Source organism: Artemia sp. Qi Xiang Cuo, chromosome 6 (genome assembly GCF_049724085.1).
Source record: "Artemia sp. Qi Xiang Cuo chromosome 6, ASM4972408v1, whole genome shotgun sequence".
Classification (NCBI taxonomy): domain Eukaryota; kingdom Metazoa; phylum Arthropoda; class Branchiopoda; order Anostraca; family Artemiidae; genus Artemia; species Artemia sp. Qi Xiang Cuo.
The window spans coordinates 69455832-69479385 of record NC_142799.1 but is presented as its reverse complement, the minus strand read 5'-3'; the positions used below and the strand labels follow the sequence as shown (position 1 = coordinate 69479385).

Here is a 23554-nt window from a genome sequence, read left to right as displayed (position 1 = left end):
TTCTTCCCTACCGCTTGAATAGCACTTTCTTCAATAGCATCCCCTCTCCTCCCCCCCCCCAATAAAAATGTTGTAGCTACGCCCCTGCTTGGGTCTGTGAATAACTAGGGAATTATAATAAAGTTAGATCAGTTATTTCTTTAGCTCTCTTTTTTAAGCTGCTTGCCACTTTCCAGAGGTTATCAATTCTTTGTTAGGCGATGTTATTGATTCTGTTAATGGTCTTGGAAATCAAAAGGTTGTTAATGTTTGAATTTTTACTGGCAACAAGCGTTGCCAAATTTAGCTAATTAGCTTTATTGATTTATTTTTATGTGTCAACGTGGTGGCACTTATGAAAATGTAGTGCTTTTCTATTCACTTCATGATTACTTCATAAATTTCATAATTATGAAACGATTAACCGAAAAATCTGTTTTCAGATATGAGTAAACCTAGGGATTTACGTAGGAATTTTTTTTTAGGGGGGGGAGGGGTAATGTTAAAAAATAAGTTTATTTTATAATACAGAGAAGTACTTTAGAATCCAGAAAAATTTAGGAATTTTTATGAAATAGGGGGGGGGGTGTACATCCCTGAATAGACCTAAGATGGGTCCCAGGGGATCAGAAATGTTTTATTTTGATTTCTTAGTACTGTCAACTTCTTCAGGTGTTCTTTATTGTAATAAGCTCGGCGATTTTAATATACTAGCAAAGGACTATCCATCGTTTTTACTACAGGTGGCCCTTACCAACACTGTGAGCTCGTCCGAGAAAGCGAGGAGCTGGTTACCCTCAGCTGTTACCAGCATTGTGACTCCCGCCTCTACCAAGAAATTGAAAGTTCGGTGGAAAGTGGTCAAGGACAAAAAGGGGAACATAATCAAAAAAATTCGCTTAGACGACGCAGGAAACGAAGTTGAAGTTATCATGGTACTTATACGCCATTAGTCTAACTTTTTTTTTAGTCTATTTTAAGTATAAAAAAAGTAAAAGCGAAAGGAAATGAAGAGAATAAAAAGGCAAGGCCATAAAAGGATAATTTTTGGCCAACGAAAAACAAAGTAGAAAGGATTAAAACGAAAAGTAAAGTAGGTGTTTCTGCAAAAGCCTCCGCTAAGCCGTTCTCAGAGCTCAAAAAAAAAAGAAAAAAAATATGTGTATGTATATTCTATTCAATAAAAACTAACCTTGTATTATGTAATTTCTCACCTTATTAACTTATTATTTATGTTATATGTTACCTATATATTTATATCCTTGTTTTAGCATTAAGGACGGCTAAACAGAAGTTTTCTTTTTTAATTTTAAACAATCACACCTTCTCTCCACTCGGTGACACAATAATCTTTCAGCTTAAATTTACTTGAACTTTAATGTAATAGATTGATAATTTTATTTAAAAAAAAAAAGAGAAAATTTTTGCTGCACCTATTAATAAAATCTCTAAGGGCTTGTTGGCAGCAGGGGGGAGTCTTCTATTCTAGATGTTGTACAAAACACTGTTTTATATTATTCTACATGGTAATAATACTAAATCCACATATATACAACAGCGGCCGGGGTTTACCTTCCCGGAAAATTCCCCCCGGATGAGTTTTTTTTTTTTAATTTCCGTTTTTTTAATTTCCGGGGAAGGAATTTTGATACTTATGTATTATGCGCTACTCACTCAAGTTTACGCTGTGTAAAATTCGAGAATACATTGGTTTTTTCGTTAGTTTCTTCGTTACTTTAGAAATAAATTTGGGCTATATATTTACACATTAGGGGGGGGGGGGGGTAATTATAGCGGGTCTGCATGCAAAATGTGTTTGGTACGATTATTCTGCATATTAGATATATAGATAAATAAGTGTATTTTAAAGCCAAATATACGGCCATGAACGAGTAAAATAACATAAATGAAAGGCATAAATAACATAAACTTTGATCAGCGATCATCATAAAACATTTAGATGAAACACTACAGTAACCAAATGATAGTATTTAATACTTGGAAACACGGTCATTGAAAAAAAAAACATTTTACCCTTGGAAAAAATTTACACTTTTTTTTTTTTTGGTTAGCAAAATTTTCAGATACCTCTCTATTCTTCTGTAATTTTTTTAGTGGCCATATACCTAGAAAGAATTGTTTTCTGAGAAATTAAAAAAATAAAATTCTCAAATTGTTCGCCTATATTTTTTATCCGCTATATCCGATATATGACCTATATCCGCTAACCCTCGATGCTTAAAAAATAAAAATAACAATATGCAAAAAGTAACCTTGTATTATGTTTTTTTTTTTTTCTCACCTTACTAATTTTATATTTATGTTGTATGTCGCCTATATGTTTTTATTCTTATTCAAGTATTGAAGACGGCTTAGCGATGTTCTTTGCCGAAGTAACTGCTTCTTTTTTCTTTTTATTCAGGACCGAAAGTTATTCTCGAATGTTTTTTTTCCTTTATTTTCTCTTTCTTCATATTTAGTACGTCATATTTAGCCATTATTGTCTTGTACTTAGAGTTTACTTTCAGTTGGTTTCGAGTTATTCTGCCAAATCTTATAAAGGTATGAAGAAATAACAACTCTGTTATGGTTTTGCTGCAATATTTTGAGTTTTTGGTACCAGCGATAGCAAGTAATAAATATAGACTGATGACAAAGGAGAAAAACAGTGGCGAGGTCGAAAATCCATAAATAAATCATATATATTTAAGTTAATTTAAGGTATTGTTTATATGTCCAGTTTCTCTTGAAAGTATTACACTCAAGTTATCTATTTTTACAATTTTCTTTCCTTTGCATCATCATTGAACATCCCTGTTCTAGCATCGTTATCACCGAAAGATGTCATCTCAGTCTAAGCTTTCGAAAAGATGGTCTCAACACCGTTGTACCTCGGTAACTTACACCTTTCTGCCCTTGTGGATTACTTGGAATATTCTTTCTCAATATGATGCTTACTATAACCCACTTCTTAAAATAGGAGAGATGGTCAGTCTTAGCTCGATAGAGTAATTTTTACTCGCTTTTTTTATTGGATTTTGGGCTTGTGGGTGAGCTTTCCCACCATGCTCAGTTTTTAAGTGCAACAATTGCCCAAATTTGCGTGCTACACAGCTATATTCGGTGGTATAGTAAAAAAATTAACTGTAATAATACTAAATCACCACTTTTGTGCTATTTTAGCACTTATTTAACAATCCTGAGCACATGCTACAGTGCTACACATAGTAAAAGTGATAAAATAGCACTTTCGTGCTACAGGTGGCAACCCTGTTGTCGAGCGGTCAGGAGGTACGGTACTCAAAATAACTGAGAATTCAGTCTGGAACCTTTATTGTTTGTCTTTTTTCTGTCTGGATTTTATCTGTCCTGCCGCTTGTGTTACCCCGTGGATTATTCTGCTATGCTTAGCGCAAAGACGTATTTTATTTCTTGGGATTTTTTTCATGTTGTGAAGTAAATGAATCTTGCTTTTGAATAGGAAAAAACTCTTACCTGATTTACCAAAAACTTTGATTTATTATGTGTGAATGGTCAAAGCTATTCATGTGATTCCAAAGAGAGGTGCCACATTCTTGGATAGGACGAGCCTAGGGCTTATAGAAGGTCAAGCTCAACGCGGCCTTATAGAGGGTCACCTTATAGTTAGCTGTATTCAACCATAGGATGAGCCAAGGACTTAAAGAGGGTCATATTCAACGAGAACTTCTAGAGGGTCAACTTATAGAGGACCATATTCTAAACAAAAGGACGGACCAAGAACTAATAGAAGGTCATAGTCAACAAGGACTTGTAGAATGTCAACTTTGAGAGGGTTATATTCAATAAATTGACGGCCAAGAACTTATAGAAGGTCATATTCAACAAGGAATCCTAGAGTTTCAGCTCATATAGGGCCACATTCAACAAAATTACGAGCCAAGGACTTATAATTTTTCAAGAATTATTTGTAGGAACGACGCTTCTAAATTTCTTGCTAAGACGAATATTTGCAGCTATTACTACATGATATGTATTTTTTTCGAATTTAAAGTGAATATTTAAGAATTGCCGCAGAATGTGGTAAGCCAACCGTATTACCGTTTTAAAAAGGGGGAACGCCGTTTATCTGTTACTTAAATGGTTATCCCGATGCTCACCATAAGGGTTATACCATGATCCGTAACAGAACAATGAGTTTTGCTAGAAGAATTTTGTTTTCCTTTTTACGTTTTGGGATTAAATTCCCTCTTTATTCAATTTCGCACCATTTTGCATGAATGTCTTTAGTCCGCCTCTTTCTTTTCTACAGGAAAGAGAAAATAAGTAAAAAAAATTCTTTGAATCAGTATTAAACGTGCATTAAACGTCATTATTGCATTAAGCGTCAAACATGCATTAAACGTATTAAATAGTATTAAAGGTCAGGTTAAACGTGCGCTAAACTTCATCGTCTCTTTCTGTCGTTAGGTTGTAATTCGATTGCTTCATTGTTTTTGTTACCTTTGAAGTGAACTTAGTTCAAGACCATCGATATCCTATTTTATGAATACATGCAAAACACTGGTATGATTACATGTAAGTCATGCATAGACATAATTGCTTATTGAGCTACAATCATCTTGCCAACCAAATATAAAAACAACGCACAAAAAGAAAAAAAAATATTTAGCAAATAAATAGTGGCACAATAATAATGAAACTGAAAAATAGTGAAAAAATTGGCTGAAGCGTTGTATCCCAATACTACCTTGCGAAAAATCTAAATAGTCACATCGAAAAAGTCATCCATGTGCTTGTCTCGTCACCAAGCTTTTCCATGCATAACTTCTCCAACTTTTTTTTCGTTTTCTTGAATTTTTCCCAAAAAAAGGGCTGAGGCTGAGTAGCTTGATGTGTAAGGGTATCAACTCTCCTTTTAGTTTGTCAATGGAGAACCGCAACCGCCTGTGCCCATCGAAGGCTCAACAATTGCCACTAAAAAGATAGTCATATCGGGAATCAGCTCTTCAACTCCCGATGATATTATTGAAGATGCCTGCAGCCATTTTGGAAAAGTTAGAGTAAGTTTCCCTCTAGGATTTGTGTTTATATGTTTATATGTGTTTATTTGTGTTTTGTCAGTTATTAAAGTTGGATGTAACCTCATTCATAGAAAGGGTGCTTATTAGAAATATCTTAGTTGAAAATCTTTATTTTTAGATACTGACATGGATGTAGAATATTTTAACAAAAATAATAGGAAATTAACTCTACATATGCGAAGGCAAAGGACCTTTAACAAACTTAAAACAAACTTTAAAATAAAGGTCTTAGTTTAATTTTTTTTTAGATAATGACATAGGCGTAATAATGATAATAACTGTAATCAGGCACGTACGCAGGAATTTGTTTCGGGGGGGGGAGGCCCAATTTGCTTCGGGGGGCGCCAAATCCTTCAAACCCATTATTCTGTGAGAAAAATCTGAAAATTATGGGAAAATGAAAAAAATCGTGAGATTTCGGTGGGGGGGCCGGGCCCGGAGGCCTCCCTCCTGCGTACGTCCCTGACTGTAATAATAAATAATGCAATAATAAAAATAATAAATGATAATAATAACTGTGAAATTACATAAGCAAGGTAAGAGTCGATAAAAAAAACAAGCACTGAAATACTCATAAAGCAAACAAAAGAAGGTTGAGCCTCTAAAGAAACCCGTCCTTGGTAGTGAACGATAAGGTAAAACCTCTTTTTACAGAAACTGAAACTCTAAAAAAAAAAAAATCAAAAATCAGATTTTAATAATAATGTTTACATCAAAAGAATCCGTTTTTTACGCTTATTCCAAATATGTAAAATTAATTATTTCAAAAATTATCAATAATATTTATTGGCATTAGAGAATCTGTAAATAATTTCTAAGACGACACTGGCTAAGCATGACAAAATGAAAAAGAAAATTGTAAAAAAGAATAAACGAGGATAATTCCAGCCAGTTAAAAAAGGAAGAATAGTATGTATATATTACGGTCGAGACCTCTGCTCAAGCGTCATCAGTACAAAAAAAGGAAATAGTGAGTAAAAAATACTGATGAAAGTTATCAGCAAAAGTAAAAATAGCGGTGTGCTGGGGGGGGGGGGGTATCTTGGTGGAAATTTCACAATCAGATTCAACATTACTGAGAACTCTAGAGTGGAGCTTTTGAGTCCTTGTCTGCGAAAATACGAAATTTTTGTAATTCTCTGAGAAGTAATTGAGGCGTCTTTTTTTTCACTGGGGTAGATAGTACTAGACCAAGGGCTGTAGAATGGTTGTGGTTTAGTCTACGTACCAATTTCATGGAAACTTCAAACGTGTAAAGGCAACATTTTATGCTGAATTTGCTTGATTTTTTTTCTAGCACTGTGGTTGTTCCTTTTTTTTCTTTTTGTTTACAGGGAAAACAATAGTTTATCAATCAAAATTGATAGCAAATGAAAAATCTCATTACTTTTCTAAATTAATCGAAAAAAATTGCAAGATGAATACTTTTCTTTTTGGAAGTAAGAATGCTCGAAATAAAAAAAAAAAATTAAAAATTACAGTACAAAACTCTGGCTAATAGTAAAATTGTGGTTGTAGTTTCAACCGCATAGAAAATTACATTAGCAACACGTTGGAACTTACTTTGGGCCAAAATCCATACTTGCCACTGTAACTGAAGGATTCTATAGCTAGACGGCATAATAGTAAAATATTGTACTGGCATGTTAACAAATTGAGAGGGAGTAGTCAATCCGGACTTGTCCCAGTTAAAGATAGGAATGGGGTCGCAGTTAGCGATAAGGAAAAAACTAAAGAGGGATGGGCCGAACATTTTGAGAACTTGCTTAACCGAGATAGAATTGCAGGAAAAAATATAGAGGAAAATGAAAAACTTTGTGATACTTTGTATGTGAAGGAAGATTTGTTTTGTGAGGAGGAATTAGCAACAGTACTAAAAGGATTAAAGAATAATAAGGCTCCAGGTGCTGATAGGGTGGTAAATGAGTTTCTTAAATATGGTGGCTCTGAGGTTTGAAATAAGTTATTGAAGATTATGAATATGATTTTTTGAAAAAGGGGAAGTACCTAATGATTTTATGAAAACCTTAATTAAGCCACTTTATAAGAAAGGTGATAAAAGTGAGTGTGGTAGTTATCGAGGCATTAGTCTGGTCTCTGTAGGTGGCAAATTACTTAGTAATATGATACTTTTTAGACTGAGAGATGCCGTAGACAAAGTTTTAAGAAAAGAACAGTGCGGTTTTAGAAAAGGTAGAGGATGTGTCGACCAAATTTTTACTCTTAGGCTAATAATTGAGAAGTGCCTGAGTTGTCAAACACCTTTGATCCTCAGTTTTATAGATAATGAGCAAGCGTTTGATTCTGTTGATATAAGACCTATCATAAAAGTTTTATTCTTGTATAGTATACCAAACAAAGACATTAAGGTGATTTGTGCAATACACGAAAATAAGACTGCTGCGGTTAAGGTATGAAATGAGGTTAGCAGCTCGTTTTGTATTAAATCAGGAGTTAAGCAGGGTTTTGTTCTATCCCCCTTTGTATGGATTATTTTGGTGGACTTTGTTTTAAGGAGCACAGGAAAGGCAATGGGAGACCACAGAATCAAATGGGGAAAAAAAAGTCTCATGGACTTGATTATGCTGATGATTTAAGCATCCTAGATGAAAGTGTGAGCAAAATGAATGAATTTTTAGAGGTTTTGCGAGTTCAGGGTGCTAGAATTGGTTTGAAAATTAATGTTAAGAAGACTAAGTCAGTAAGGCTAGGAATAAGTGAAGATGAAAAGGTCACGTTGGGTAATGAAAAGATTGATCAGGTGTGCAGCTTCACTTGCCTTGGTAGTATTATTAGTAAAGATTGTGGGAGCAGTGAAGATATTAAAAGTAGAATAGCCAAGGCTTAGGGTGTTTTTTCACAGTTAGAAAAGGTCTGGAAAAATAGGAAGATAAGTCTGCAAACCAAGATTAGAATATTAGAAGCTACAGTGATAACAGTGGTCAAATATGGCTCTGAAGTATGGACGCTCCGAAAAGCGGATGAAGATTTGCTAGATATTTTCCAGAGAAATTGCTTAAGGATTGTTCTGGGTACCCGGCTGACTGACCGTATTTCAAACAGTAAGCTATACATAAAATGTGGTTCAATACCGCTCTCTAGGGCTATAATGAAAGAAAGGTTGAGGTGGTTAGGGCATGTTGTGCGGATGAAGAATGACAAATTACCAAAAAATGTTCTTTTCCGCCAACCATCTAGGGCTAAACGGAAACCAGGTCTTCCCCGTCTGGCGTGGTAAGACGTTATAACCAAATATTTACAGGACAGGAGACATTCGTGGAAAGGTCTAAAAAGGGAGGCTCTGAATATATGGGGATGGACGTGAATCGTGCGTAGTTATGTCGGCCTCAGATAGCAGGTTGCTGTTTTAAGTAGTTAGTCGTTGTAGTATTTTGCTGCAACAGAGTAGGGTTGCTCTGTTGCAGCACAAAACTATGTGCTGTAAAGCTTTTATTCAACTGAAGTATAAAAAATTACAAGAGCAACAAAAAAAATATTCTAAGACCACACTGGCTATACATGCCATGAAACTAAGAGAGGAAAGAAAATAATAAATGAAAAATAAAATAAAAAAAGGTGAGAAAACGAGGATTTTGTCAACCAGTGGCAAAACATGAAGACGAAGAACAAGCAAATATTTCGACAAGGACCTCCACCAAGTCGTTCTCAGTGCAAAAAAAAAAAAAAAAAATCTTAACCTTTCGAAGTTTACCCGACAACGACAGAACAGACACTAAATAAAAACCAGGTAGGAATCAATGAAAAAGAATTTAACAACATGATTAAGCAAAAATCCTTTGCTTTGTAATAGCCTTAGCAGGTCTACATCAACAAAACTAATTACATGAATTTGATATTTTCAGTCTGTAAGAATTCAAACATGGACAATTGGTTGGTCCCGAAGGTAACTGTCTTCAGAAGAAAGCCATATCTTCTTAAGCTGATTGATACCTTTTTTTTTTTTTTTTTTTTTTTTTTTTTTTTTTTTTAATGGGTTCTTGCTACTACCAGAAGCTGTAAATGGAGGCCTTCTTTTATTAAGAATTGAAATGTTGAGTTTTTCTAATTCTGTAAGATATGATCCGGTAACTTTCCTCTTAATCAATTCAAACAATCAGATTTCACTGTCACTGTCCATGGTGCTTTTAAAAAGAATTTCAAAAAGAATTCTCGTTTCTAAAGAATTCATGTGAAGCTAAATTAATATGTATTCTGTGAGTAATGAAATTAGAACCTTGAAAATTTTTAAACCCCTATTTTTAATATTCTATCATTTTAAATGGCACGGACGCGAAATGGGGCAAGCGTGCTTAGTCGACTGTTAAAATAATCGTATAACTACTATGTCCTTCTAGTTGAGGAAAAATCGTGTGTAGTTCGCTATGTATAATATATATATCGATATATATATAAGGTTATTAACTTCAACTTGAGTAAATCGTGCCTATTTTTACGCGCATTTCAATTTCATGTTTTTTATGGATTTGACTGGATTTGAGACTAAGAAAGCAGGAATGCTATATCTGCCTTCTGAACTAAAAATTAAATTTTTTTGTTCATAAATTAGATATTTTGGTATTACTAATCAACTTTTCTTCATATTAGCTATAGTTTATTCAAAAGACTCGCCTCGTTTTCTCTAACTAAATAAAAATGAACGGAATAGCGTTGACTAAGTAAAGAGCAATATACCTTCCATGCATTTTTCCGACCATTCCGTATAGTGGCTGGGAAGGTTGGGAGAGGGCTCGTCTTATTTTAAATTGAAACTTTCGGTTTCCTTGTGGTGGGGGTCAAAGTAGTTGGATGGCAGCCATTCCTCCTCTAATGCACTTTTTTAACTCCCTGGGCACCCGGTAACTTACCACAGCATCGGAAAAAAAAGTTAGATGCCCATTCTGTTCCGAATAATCGAAGATTAAAAAAGCAAATTGTATTGAGGGGAACCCAAAGTAGAGGAAGACTGAAAAAATCCACCTCGTTGCACCGACGAGTAGAGCTTGGTAGTACAACCCCAGTACTACCCGAGTAGAGCTACGTCCACATGGTAGTACAACCCATGAGAAGACATTTGGACAGCAGCATATAAGAGGGATGGCTGGCAGCTCTTTTCTTGACGGCCTTGGGGGGTTCCGCCGGCGCAGGAGGAACTAAGTTCTAACTTAAGGATTTTAGGGGGAACATAAACCACGTAACACAAAGGATAAGGGGTTGCAATCTATGCAATTGGCCCATTCTTTATAAATACATATCTGTAGATAAGGTGGTCTTGTTTTACCTCGTTAAACCCAGAATCATACAAGTAATTAAAATCTGTACGATTTAAGTACAATGGGTCACTAATCTCCCTCCCCCCGTCAGGTTTTCAGCAGAAAGGTAGACATTTTGGATCTTGTTTGAACCGAAATCAAACAGTTCTTGGTAACGAACTGTAAGTAAGGACCGAACTGGCTCAATAGTAACCGAAACACTAAAAGACGGAATTTTGATACCAATACATACATCAAAAGAATCAGATTTTTATGTTGATTTCAAATATGCAAGTTCCATCAAGTTTAATCTTACCAATCAAAAGTTATGCACCAGAGAAAATTTGCCTTATTTTTGAAAAAAGGGGTAACATTCCCTATAAGTCACAGAACCTTAATGAAAATCACACTATCAATTTTAGGGCATTGGAGAGTCTCAAAAAGCTGGCGTCAAATACCATTCTGCAAAGATGTGGAATTCTGTATTTTTTGCCAGAAGAAAGATCATTAATGCGTGTTTATTTGTTTTTTGTTGTTTTTTTTTTCCAGGGATGATCGTATGGACCCAGTGGTCCTAGAAAATCGCAGGAGGGCTCAATCGAACGGAAATTAAAAGTTTTAGTGGCCTTTTTAAGCGACCAAAAAAAATGGAGGGCAAATAGGCCCCCTCCCACGCTAATTTTTTTCCCAAAGTCACCCGATCCAAATTTTGAGATAGCCATTTTGCTCGGCATGGTCGAAAAATATAATAACTATGTCTTTGAGGATGATTAATCCCCCAAAGTCCCCGGGGAAGGGCTGCAAGTTATGAACTTTGCCCGATGTTTACATATAGAATTGGTTATTGGGAAGTATACAGACGTTTTCAGGGGGTGGATTTTTTCTGCTGGTACGGGGGGTGTCGGGGGTTACGTGGGAGGATCTTTCCACGGAGGAAGTTTCCAGGGGGAAAGGGACATTGCTATGAAGGGAGCGCCGGATTTCCCAGCATTATTTAAAAAAACGATCAGAAATTAAATAAAAAAACAAGTTTCCGACTGAAAAACTTTTCAACATCATAACTTAAAACGAACAGAAAATATTACGTATATGATTGGGTTCGCCCCCTAGTCAATACCTCGCTCTTTACGCTAAAGTTTTTTTTAGTACTTTCATAACAGCTATTTATTCTAATTAACGACCTTTGTGATTAAGGGATCGTTCTTAAAGAATTTGCAAATAATTCGAACTTTAGCGTATAGGGTGAGGTATTGACTAGGGGGCGAACCCCCTAATATAGATAATAAAAATATACGAATATAGAAGTTCCTAACGTAAGTTGATTTGCAAGTTACGTATATTTACTATTAATAAAAACGTTCGTAAATAAAATTAAACAACTTTCGAGAAAGTCATTTAGCCAAGAAAAAGTAAAATTAATATGCAAATTTCGTTTTAATTATTCATATACGGTGAGCCAAAATAAAAACCTGTATTAATTCAAAAACGCTCTAGAAATTAAATAAAACAATGAACAAGTTTTTTAACTGAAAGAAAGGAACGACGTTAAAACTTAAAACGAACCGAAATTATTCCGTATATGAAAGGGGCTGTCCCCTCCTCAACGCCTCGCTCTTTACGCTAAAGTTTGACTTTCTCACAAACTCTATTTGATAAAACAATAAAAATAGCGTAAAGAGCGAGGCGTTGAGGAGGGGACAGCCCCTTTCATATACGGAATAATTTCTGTTCGTTTGAAGTTTCAATGTCGCTCCTCACTTTCAGTTAAAAAAAACTTCAGTCACTTTCAGTTTTTTTTTAATTTAATCATATGAGATTGAGATTATGAGATTTTCAATCTCAGTATAAACACTAGCAAAGTTTTTTACTCCTTCCGGAACGAGTTTAGTCATAAACCAGTGCAAAAACGAGCTCTTGTATAGAATAATAGGAAATGCTATGAAAATATCGGGATTTTTTGGAAGGAGGCAAGGGGGAGGGGCTAAGCCCTGGAGGGTTCTCCTCGCCGGTGGTTCATTTCTCCTGAAGACCTGATTGCGTGGTCCTCATATTCAGTTGTATACACACTTTTCTGGTAATAAACATTAACCGAGCATTCACAGCTTTAGGGTTTGATCGCCAATGATGTTTTTTTTTTTTGCAGAAGCTTTATTTTGATACACTTTTTGATGCTTTTCCACTTCTATTCATATGTTCTATTTGTAATTTTAGGCATGTTTAATATTTCGAGAGCCTGGTCGTCCAGTAGAAGCGGATGTCACTTTTGAAAATGAAGAAAGTGCTTCTAGATTTCTGACGAACTTCAATAACAAAAAGCTGGACCGACATATTGTAACTGTTCGTTTCAAGTAAAAATACGCGTAGATCATAGGCATATTGTGTCGACATTTTAATATCTGATTGTTTAAATATTGTGGCTTCGCATTAAATATTTCTTTTCATCATTGTTTGCTTCCTTACAATTAAAGCTAGGGGGTAGGAATTTTATTTACTGTTCGCTGTTATTTACTGTTCGCTACTGAGGGGTTTGCACTGTTGTTTAGTAAGAAATTTGCACTTTATTAGGTTACGAGGGATATCTTTTGCCCTATTTAATAAGCTGCATTTTGATTTTTACAGAATTGGAGTAAATAGTCTAGAGTTTTTAAATGAAAGTAAAGAGTGTCTTAAAAGCTAAAACGGATAAAAATTGTTGTTTATATTAGGGTAGACCCCTCCCTTTGAACCAGCGCTCTTTACCCCAAAGTTTGCATTTGTCCTTAATGCTTCAAGAATGAATGAACGAATAAAGCTTGTGGTTTTTTCACAGTGCCTCAATACCTGTTGTACTGAAAGCATATTAGAATACAACAAATATAGCCAAATGGTAAGCGTTTCATTCACCGAATATCTTCAAAAGAATTTGAACTGAGAATTCTATTGATTAGAACAAACGCGCATCAATAACACACTCTATTCTTGAGCTGTTTATCCTGTTAATGAGGTGGGCTGCCGCCTCACACAACCCTTCGCTCTTCACGCCGCCTCACACAACCCCTCGCTCTTCACGCCGCCTCACACAACCCCTCGCTCTTCACGCCGGCTCACACAACCCCTCGCTCTTCATGCCGCCTCACACAACCCCTCGCTCTTCACGCGGCCTCACACAACCCCTCGCTCTTCACGCCGCCTCACACAACCCCTTGCTGTTCGCGCTGTCTCACACAACCACTTGCTGTTCGCGCCGCCTCACACAACCCCTCGCTCTTCACGCCACCTCACACAACCCCTTGCTCTTCACGCCGCCTCACACAACCCCTCGCTCTTCGCGCCGCCTCACACAATCCCTCGCTCTTCACGCTGCCTCACACAGCCCCTCGCTCTTCACGCCGTCTCACACAACCCCTTGCTCTTCACGCCGCCTCATACAACCCCTCGCTCTTCACACCGCCTCACACAACCCCTTGCTCTTCACGCCGCCTCACACAACCCCTAGCTCTTAACGCCACCTCACACAATCCCTCGCTCTTCCCGTTATAGTTTGATTGGTTCCTTTATTGAAAGCATTTTAGAGTGCAACGTGTATGGTATGCTAGTACTTCCAAAAGAGTAATTTATCGGTTGTGTTTCAAGACACTTGATCTGAAAGTTCTATTGTTTAGCGCAAATCAGAGGCAACGCTCTACCGTTGCCTGTAGTAGAGTTATGAGGCTGCCATGTTTTACTAAATTTTTTTTCCCAGTGCCACTTCATATGGAAGGGGCAGTCGTGTGAACTTCGGAGGGGGCTCAGTCGATTGGAGATCGAAAGTTCTAGTGCTTTTATAAGATTCATAAGTCATCGGAGGGCCACCAGCCCCCCTCCCATGCCCTTTTACCCCAAATACATCTGATCAAATTTTAAGATAGTCATTTTGTCCAAAATAGTCTAAATGCCAAATAACTATACCTTCGGGGCTGACATAACCCCCACAGCCCCCCGGGGCAAGATCTGTAAATTAGGTAAGTTGCCCAATTTTAACATGTAAGGTTCCATGTTTAGACGGGGGGGCATGCTTGATCCTGGGACACCAAGAAGGCTTAGGTATTAAGGTTACACTAAGCGCATTCTGGCAGTACAAAGGGCGCATCAGCAATATCTAAGGAGCGGTTGAAGATATTAAGTTGAAACTTAAGGGTATGTTAAGGAAGATGTTGAGTGATCGGAGGGCAACCAGCCCCTCTCCCATCTCCTCGCTCTTTTTATGTTCTCCCTCTCCTCAACATTTATCAAAATTTTGAAATAACGATTCAAAACTAGTTCAAACTAGTCAAAAAGAGACTTTGCAATCCTCCACAATCCTTGTCCTGGGCAAGGATTGTAAATCACGCAATTTGCTCATTGTTTGCATGCAGAACTTATCTTTAGGAAAAGGAGAAATGTTTGATTCTGGGTGTTACCAAAAAGGCCAAGGGTATTAAGGTGAAACTTTGGGGAATGTTGAGGGGTATGTGAAACTAAATCAGAGAACACTATTTGCGTCCAGTTTATCAAAAAGGTGGATCTGAAAAATTTTGAGAACGGCTGAGGGTATCAAGTTGAAACTTTTAAGACATGTTGAGGGGACGTTGAAAAAGGTCGGAGGGCTGCCAGTCCCCTCCCGTACCTTGTTTAGCTGTTCTCCCCCCAAAGACATCCAGTCAAAATTTTGGAACAGCCGTCTGTTCAACATAGTCTAAAGGTCGAATAACTATGTCTGTGGGTATGACAGATACCCCCACATCCCCTGGGACAAGGATTGTAAGCTGTACAAGTTTCCGTTGTTTTTATATATATAACGTTGGTTATTGGGAAAAAAGAACATATTTGACCCTGAGTCATAAGCAGTCTAATAGCGCTGCATAAGTAAAGAGCGAAGTGGGCACGATATATATTTTTTTTCACCGAGGTACTTCGTATGGAAGGATTTGTTGCAGAAACTTCGGAAGGGGCTTATTCGATTTGATATTGGAAGTTCTAGTGCCCTTTATAAGAGTCAAGAATGATCGATGGGCAACCAGTCCCCTTCCTACGCACCTTTTTCCCCCAAAGTCATCTGATCAAAATTTTGAGATAACCATTTTGTTCAGTATAGTTGAGAGGTCCAATAACTTTGCCTCTGAGGATGAGAACCTTCGCCCCAAAGTCCTTAGGGCAATGGGCTGTAAGTTATACAATTCGCTCGTTATTTGCACATAGTATTTGTTGTCGGGAAAGGGTGGGCATGTTTGACCTTTTGTGTCCAAATAGGCCAAGGACATTTAGGTGAAACTTTCAGAGAATGTTGAGCAGAGTGTTGAACTAAATTAAAACACTTTGTGCATGCGGGTTGTCAAAAGGGCGTATGTTGGGAATGACTTAGAGTATTTAGTTGGAACTTTCAGGAATTGAAAAAATGTCTGAAGTAACGCTAAACAAAAAGAAATATGAAGAAAAAAGAAATATGCAACTAGAATACTTGCGTCAACGACAATTGCAACGATTCGAAAACAAAAGTGAAGAAGAAATAAACACCCGGTTAGAAGAGAAGTGCCGAATTAAAACGAGTCAAAAATAAAAGTGAAGAAGAATGAAATATGAGGGTACAAGACATGCGACAACGAGAAGCAGAACGAATTGAAAATGAAAGAGTAGAACAAAGAAATATGCGGTTAAAAGATATACCACAGCGAGAATCAAAACGTGTCAAAATGAAAGTGACAAGTCATTGGAACCCTTCAACGTTATATGTATTCCTTGTGGAGAACCATTTTCCCGATGAAAGATTAGCAAACAAAGGTGATTCATTTGGAGGTTGTTAATTACAACGAGAGTTAATATACACAAGCCTGCCTCATGCCGAGTGCCGTGGCCCAGCCTTGAAATCGGCTACATAGTTTTTCTCTTAAAACTGGCAAATTAACGTTTTTGTCCACAAACGAACTAAATAGGTCACAACTTTATGGACGACTTTGTATTTCTCCGAGGGTGGTTGTGTCGAACCTATGGTGACCCTATGGCATCAAGAAGAGTCAAGACAAGTGACAAGGATAATCTATATATACATTCCTGCCGTATTCAATATGTTATTATATATATATATATATATATATATATATATATATATATATATATTATACATATGTATATATTATATAATATTATAAATCTTTTAACTAACTTTAAAAAAGATGTATAATCCTAACAATAAGAAGTTTAGTTGGCAGTTGTTAGGGGTTTCAGATGGTAGCAGAATTTGAGGGCTTTTAGGTGGTAGCAGAACGTCAAGCCGTACCCAGTATTTTTTTTCGGAGGGGGTTTTACTCAGAAAAAATTTTCGGGGGGGTTTTACACAAAAAAAAACTCAAAAAACGCATACACTTGGTCCAGCCCATGACATCAAGAAGAGGCTCACATTGTCTGAGGTTAGAAGAGAAGCGACAATGAGAATCGATGTATATATACAAGCCTGCCTCATAGTCGTACCAGGACCCAGTCCATGACATCAAGAAGAGGCTCACAGTGTTTGTGGCTAAAAGGTAAGCAAAAATCAGAATCTATACATACAAGATTGCTGCGTAGCATTGCTGGGCCCATCCTCGAAATCAGATACATAGTTGTTTTTGTTTTTTTTTCTTAAAACTGCCATATTGACACTTCTGGCCACAAACGATCTAAATAGGTTAGAACTTTAAGAAAGAATATGTATGTGTCCCAGGGTGGTTGTATCGAACTTATGGTGAACCTATGACTTCAAGAAGAGGCAAAACATGCGACAAGGAGAATCAATATATATATAAGCCTGTCGTGCCGAGGCCCAGCCCGTGACATCAAGAAGAGGCTTACATTGTCTGCGGTTAGAAGACAAGCGACAATGAAAATCAATATATACAATCCTGCCGCTTAGCCGTCCCGGGCCAGGTCTCGAAATTGGCTACATAGTCGTTTTTTTTTAACTGGCGTATTGACATTTCTGGCCACAAACGATCTAAATAGGTCACAGCTTTAAGGAGGAATTTTTATTTTTCCCATGGAGGTTGTATTGAACCTATGGTGACGCCATGACATCAAGAATTGTCACGACAATCGACAATGATGATCAATATATACAAGCCTGCCGTGTAGCCTCGACGGGGCCCAGGGGATTATCCGATGGGCTCCTGGTGCTAGAATTTTCCTCCAAATGGCCAGTTTGGGTTCGCAATGGATCGTAGCAACTGATCCATAATTTGTAAGCCATACTTGGGTAATATCGGTGCTTCATCGAGTAGAAAAAGTTCTACTTGAGCTAATTCTAAAGCTTTGTCTAATTCTAAAACCAGGTCGGTAAATTTTTCGCAGTTCATATTATTGACTTACGAACAAAGTGAACATACCACTCGATGCCTTTTTTATGCTCTTTACGAATATAATAATCACTTCTATTGCAAATATAAATTTACTCACCCCCAATCCCCTAATATGCAAATATATGCTCTGAATTGGAATATACCATGAATTGTCGATGGCAAAGTTTCGAATAACAAAATTCAGCGCTATTTTTGTCGATAGCTATTAAAAAACTTAAAATAGTTGTAAAACCTAGCATATGACGGTTGTTCAACAAATGATGTTTCAAATGCTATAAATGAGTATTTTTGGAATAAATTACTTTTGAATCACTTTATAAACTAGTTATATGCTTTTAACCACATGTCAATAGCTTAACTGGTGTTAATAACTTCTTTGTGTGGTTACAATTCAGGGTATATATTTGCATATTAGGGAGGTTGGGGTGGGTAAATTTGAATTTCCGATAGAAGTGATTATTATATTCGTAAAGAGCATAAAAAGGCATCGAACGGTATGTTCACTTTGTTCGTAAGTCAATAATATGAACTGTGAAAAATTTACCACCAGGTTTTATGCCGGAAATAGAATCCAAGGAAAGCGGAACTTTGAAGCCAAAGGTCGTATGAAGCACTCGGGATGAGCTACAAAATTTACATTGTGAATTTGACCAATGACACGCAATCGACGGATTCGTGGTTCTCATGTCACTTCAGGCATTTCCCAACAATAGAGAAATTCCTGGTTTTTCATTCGTTTCAAGACCATTCGTTTCAAAAAGCGATACGATACCTCACTAATACAAGCCATGTTAGATGGGGACAACTTGCACAAGGTATTTGAATTAGCATATCCACTGTCAATCCTGACGTTCCCGCTGGATAAAATAATAGGTAGTTAAAGGGCTCCACACGATGGTCGGTATTTTTTTTAATTGAGAAGATTATTGCCAACCTGTTTTACAACAACTTCAATTGACGGAAAACTATGGTCAGCATTAAGAGTAAGCGCAACGTATACTTCATTACATGCAGGGGGGTTGAATTGCCTATAATTGACACCATCTGGCCTAGTGAAAATGAGCTGCACGTTTAAAGGCTATTGTCCCAGTGAAGCAGCAAGTCGATTTACATCATCCTCCATTTCTCGCATTTTCTCTTAAACTTTAGAATAGTTATTTGTGTCTCGCAATATTCCTTCCAAAAGATCCATTAGGTTACGAGGGATCCCATAATTTAAAGGATGTGCGAGGCGTTCTTCAGCAGCTTCATCTAGATCTCAAGAGTACATCTGGCCATATGAAGGTGGTTCAGAATCAATTCAGTGGCTTGTGATTGATGTTCCGCTAAATTGATTTTGTGATAAATTTGGCCAGCTACTTCAAATCTAAAACCATTACGACTATTAATGGCTCTATCATAGCATACGTTGAATGAAGCAGGACTGAAACATAAGTTCAAAAGTCAGATTGGTTAGTATAACTCTTTAGAGAGCAAGTGACGTCCTAAAAAAGGCAAACCAATTCATTTGGAAATTGTGAAGGTGGCAATGCAACTCGACCATGGAAGCAGCGATTTTCAAATGAATTACTTTTGCTTTCTACTCTTTGCTCGGCAAAATAGAGGTTCCATAATGAATATATGCTATGTTGAAGGGTCCCAATGACTTATGATTAACACTTACGTAGTTTACGGCATCTTTGTGGGTTTTAGACATAGACTTAGACATATTTTATTAAACTTACTCTTTTTAGCGCTAAAAACACTAATACCAAGGGTTTTTACAAATACGACAAAGTTAAATAACAAATACGACAACAAAAAATGAATAAAACCATGTTACTTTTCTTAGGATTTGTTGACCATGTCTGTAAAAAAGGGGGCAAAGGAATGTTGGTAGCGAGTCGTACGGCATGTCACTGGGTTGAGCTTGTATTGTCTCCGGGTACGGACGTAACGGGGGCTAACGGGGGCAGTATCGTCCTGTGTTTGCTGCTACGGAACAGGAAATGGCCGAACTGCCAAATAAGTCTGACGGCGGCTAAAAAGCGACTCGAGGCCAAGAACCTTAAGTACACTGTCATAAGTAGTGAAGGCCTGGCCCAGCATAATCTTACAAGCCCGTATTTGGATAGCTTTCATATCTTAACACATCCCAGCACTCAACTGTACACTAGGGCCCCAAACTGAGCACGCATATTCGATGATGGGTAGGATATAAGTCTTGAAGGCAAGCTTCATGGAATTCACACTGAACCCGAACCGCTTCATGGTAATCAGTGACTGCAGCGCTGCGTGCCGTTTTCGCATAAGGCCACTTACGTGGTTGTTGAACTTGCAATCAACGGAGAAAGTTACTCCCAGAATTTTCTCACTGCCAACTGTTTTAAACAAGGTAGGGGGCTCCTGAAAGTCTGATTTGAGAGGTTTGAGACGCAACACCTTACACTTCTGCTCATTGAGGGTAAGGCTAGCTCGCTCGTATTCATTCTGAAAAACCGTGTGTAGACTAGGATCAAAAAGGGGGTTCGCTGATCCCCTATTTAGGTATTTGAGTAAGAATGACGGATCATCAACGAATTTATATTTGTCCTTGAAAGTACGCAGGATGAAGTTAATCACATCGAGGAAAATAATTCCGGCTAGTTTAGTGCCCTGAGGGGCACCGCAAGTGATTGGGAGAAATGTAGAATTTGAATCGTCTTCGCTAAGAGCGAAAACGAACTGCTCCCGCTGGGAAAAAAAATCAGGGACTAGACGCAGCAAGCCACTTTTGGCGCCCATTTCACTTAGGTTATTGAGAGCGATAATGTGTTTGATTAGATCGAAGGCTTTTCTGTTATCAGCGAGGGCCAAGTCTACGAAGCTTTTCCCTTTCTCGAGCCACGATAGAAAGTCGTCATACAGACGCACTATGTACACTGACGTGTTGGAGCCACTGAGGTATCCATACTGGAAAGGGTCTATATTTGGTTCTATATCACTCATCAGCAGTCTTGCAACGAAGATCTCTGTTACTTTGGCCATGCAGGGAGTCAGCGAGATAGGCCTTAAGTCATATCATGATTTTTCCAGGATTTTTTCCAGGGGTTGGGAAATTTTCCGAGTGTTATGCAAAGGTTGATGAAACTAGCGAGAGGGGTAGCAAGGAAGGGCGCAAATTCACGAAGGAGACGCACTGGGATTTCTCCAAGACATGAGAAGCTACGAGGTTTGAGCTTTAGTAGTTCTGTACAAACTTCATGGGGCTCAACTGACGGCTGTGAAAGTTCACAAGGTGCACTAGTGTCAAGGACTGCAGCTAGTTCCTCTTGTGCAAAACTCGGGTAAGTGGTGCAGATACCAGCAAAAAAACCATTAACCACAGTTGCTGTTACGTAAGTGTCGTCTTCTTTCAGGATTTTTAAGTGAGGATCACGGATTTTACCTGTTAACCTTCTCACTGAATCATGCCATTTTTTGCTGTTACTGAATAGGGTAGGATCAACATGGTTAGATGCGTAAGTTCTTTTGGCTTAGCGACAAAGAGCAACGACTTTGTTGCGCAATCGAGCATCATGCGACTGGCCCCGCTGTTTGATAAGGGCTTTAATCTCAGGTGGGTTCCACGGTCGGTCAGTATAAGATCTATAGACTGTTTTTGTTGGAAAGTGCTCCTTGTATTTTTCGTACAAGACGGAGTTGAAAAACTGAGTCTTCTTGTCAAGATTCTGCTCATTTATGATTTCTGAGAAATCATGTTGGCTGATCCAGCGTCCGAAAGAACAAATATTTGACTCAGTGGTGGGACGCACGACAAACTGTGTTCGTTCCGGTTTTTTTGTCGGAGCTATTGCTTTCCAAAGAACAGTAAAGTGATCAGATTTTCCTAGTGTACTCAAACAGACCGGGTCGTTATAAAACTCATCGGAATTAGTTAGAATCAGGTCCAATGTTCCACGGGCTATAGGGGTTGGAGATTTTACGACTTGTCTAAGTCCGAGGCTGTGAGTCAAGTACTGTTTGTTAGTTTGGTTAAAATCGCCACACACAACGATGGTCAGACAACTGAAGTTTGTGCGGCAATAGTTTACTCCTTTCTGGAGGTGCAAAATCAGTTCTTTACGATTTCTGGTGCTCTCAGGGTAGTAAACTGCCACTAAAATAATGCAAGAGAAATGGCAAGGTAGTGACTTGGGCTTTGCGTAAATCCATAGAGACTTATTGTCTGAATCTTGTGGAATGTCGAAGAACCGATAGGGAATATCGTTCCTGCAGAAAATACCAACGTCTCCACCGTTGCGGTTTATGTCTCTGTTTTCTCTTGTTACAAAACTTGTGGCTACGCCAGCGACAGAGTAATTTGTTCAGTCACATTCCAGCATTCGGTAATTGCAGCAGTAGCTATGTTATTTTGCCGCAGGACAGTTTCAAGTTCATCCATTTTGTTAGAGAGGGATCGGGTGTTACAGAGTAACATATTGGACGTTACTCTCTTCAGACAAGGTGGTTGAGGTCTTAGTACTGTAGGTGGTCAATAGGTACAGTTGGTAGGTGAACTAGCAGCTGCCGGAAGGAGTAAAGGTGGGAGCTCCGTGAGTCGAATCGAGAGAATGCTCCGGTAGGTCGAAGGGCACCGGATGTTTGTGCGCGAGTGTCTCTCAGTCATAATAACAGATATTGGTAGACAATCAAAGGGTCTTCACCTTCTGGCTTTAACGCCTGCTCTACATCCACGCCGCCGTTTTTTATGTCTCATTTTACGCATAGTGCGGGAGTCTTCTGCTTCAGATTGCAGTAAGTCCAGCGAACTTAAAAGCTCCCCACTTTCAAACCACAAAACTCTTTTTGCTAGCCCCACAATTCCTTCTTTTTCACTTTGGTTTTTAATTCATTTTGATCCTTGTTGTTGAAAAAAAAAATGCTTTTTACTCCATTTCAATTACCGTTGTTTAAAATGTTCTTAAACTACTGCGGGCAAAAAATTAAACTTAGCGTACGAAACAGTTTTAAGAGGGGAGTGTTAGCCTCCCTCGTAGGAAGAATAATTTATATGCAGTTTTAAGCGGGGAGATGAGGGGGGCAGCAGTCCCTTCATACTCGAAATAACTTCTGTTTGTTGTAAGTTTCTATGTCGCTCTTTATTTTCATTTATCAAAAACTTGTTTTTATGTTTAATATCCACCTCAGTTTGCCATATTTATGTTCCCTTTACTCAGTTAATACCGCTTAAGCATTGTGGCTTAACCATCGAGATACCTCTAGAGCTTTGCGATTTTTCATCTCTTCGTTCCCTAGAAATAGCATTTTCTAATCTATAGGGATTGAATAAATATGTTTTGAATTGTGGCCTATGAAGCAAAATATTAAAGCAAGGAAAGGATATTCTTCTTTCGGCTATCCAAGTAGAAAATGGAACGAATTGTGGTAGATTGTCGGCTATTGCTTTAGAAGATGTGTGATTTTTGCAGTGTGCCAAGATAATAGAGATTAGTGGGCTATATATAAAAGTTTAACAGAAATTGGAATATTATATGCCAATAGATAAATATGTGTTAGGGCGCGACCGATATATCGGTCGACCGATATTATCGGGCCGATATGAGACTCGATGTCATTATCGGATATCGGAAAAAAAATATCCGTTATTGGCCGATATATTTTTTTTAATGCGCAACTTGTCCAGAAGATGGCACCAGATTTCCTTTGATAATTTTTGCTTCTCCAAACCTTGGAGGCAGAGCCACCAGCTAAGTCTGACAATGGTAGAGAGGGCAGAAGAGGTGAGTCAAATGAAGTCAAAGAATATTTGTTGTCAATAATTGTCAATACACACCTGGTGCAGCAATGTTCTACATGTTTGGTGATATGGTGACTTCAAGAATGTACGTCTTCTAACAAAACAACTAAAAAGAATGCAATAAACCATACATTTCTGTTCGATGAATGTTACTTTGCGTGGGTGAAACATCCAAGATTC

At 37.9% G+C, this 23554-nt stretch overlaps 1 protein-coding gene across 1 annotated transcript in view; it reads left to right on the top strand.

Moving 5' to 3' along the window:
* LOC148951553 (uncharacterized) overlaps positions 1–12729 on the top strand; it is a 70772-nt gene extending 58043 nt beyond the window's left edge. Inside the window, exons 10-12 of the mRNA XM_089090327.1 lie at positions 723–914; positions 4881–5021; positions 12503–12729. Of these exons, the coding sequence (XP_088946453.1) occupies positions 723–914; positions 4881–5021; positions 12503–12643 (474 nt within the window). The 3' untranslated portion in view covers positions 12644–12729. The remainder of the gene's footprint in view (positions 1–722; positions 915–4880; positions 5022–12502) is intronic.
* Positions 12730–23554: the final 10825 nt, after the last annotated feature.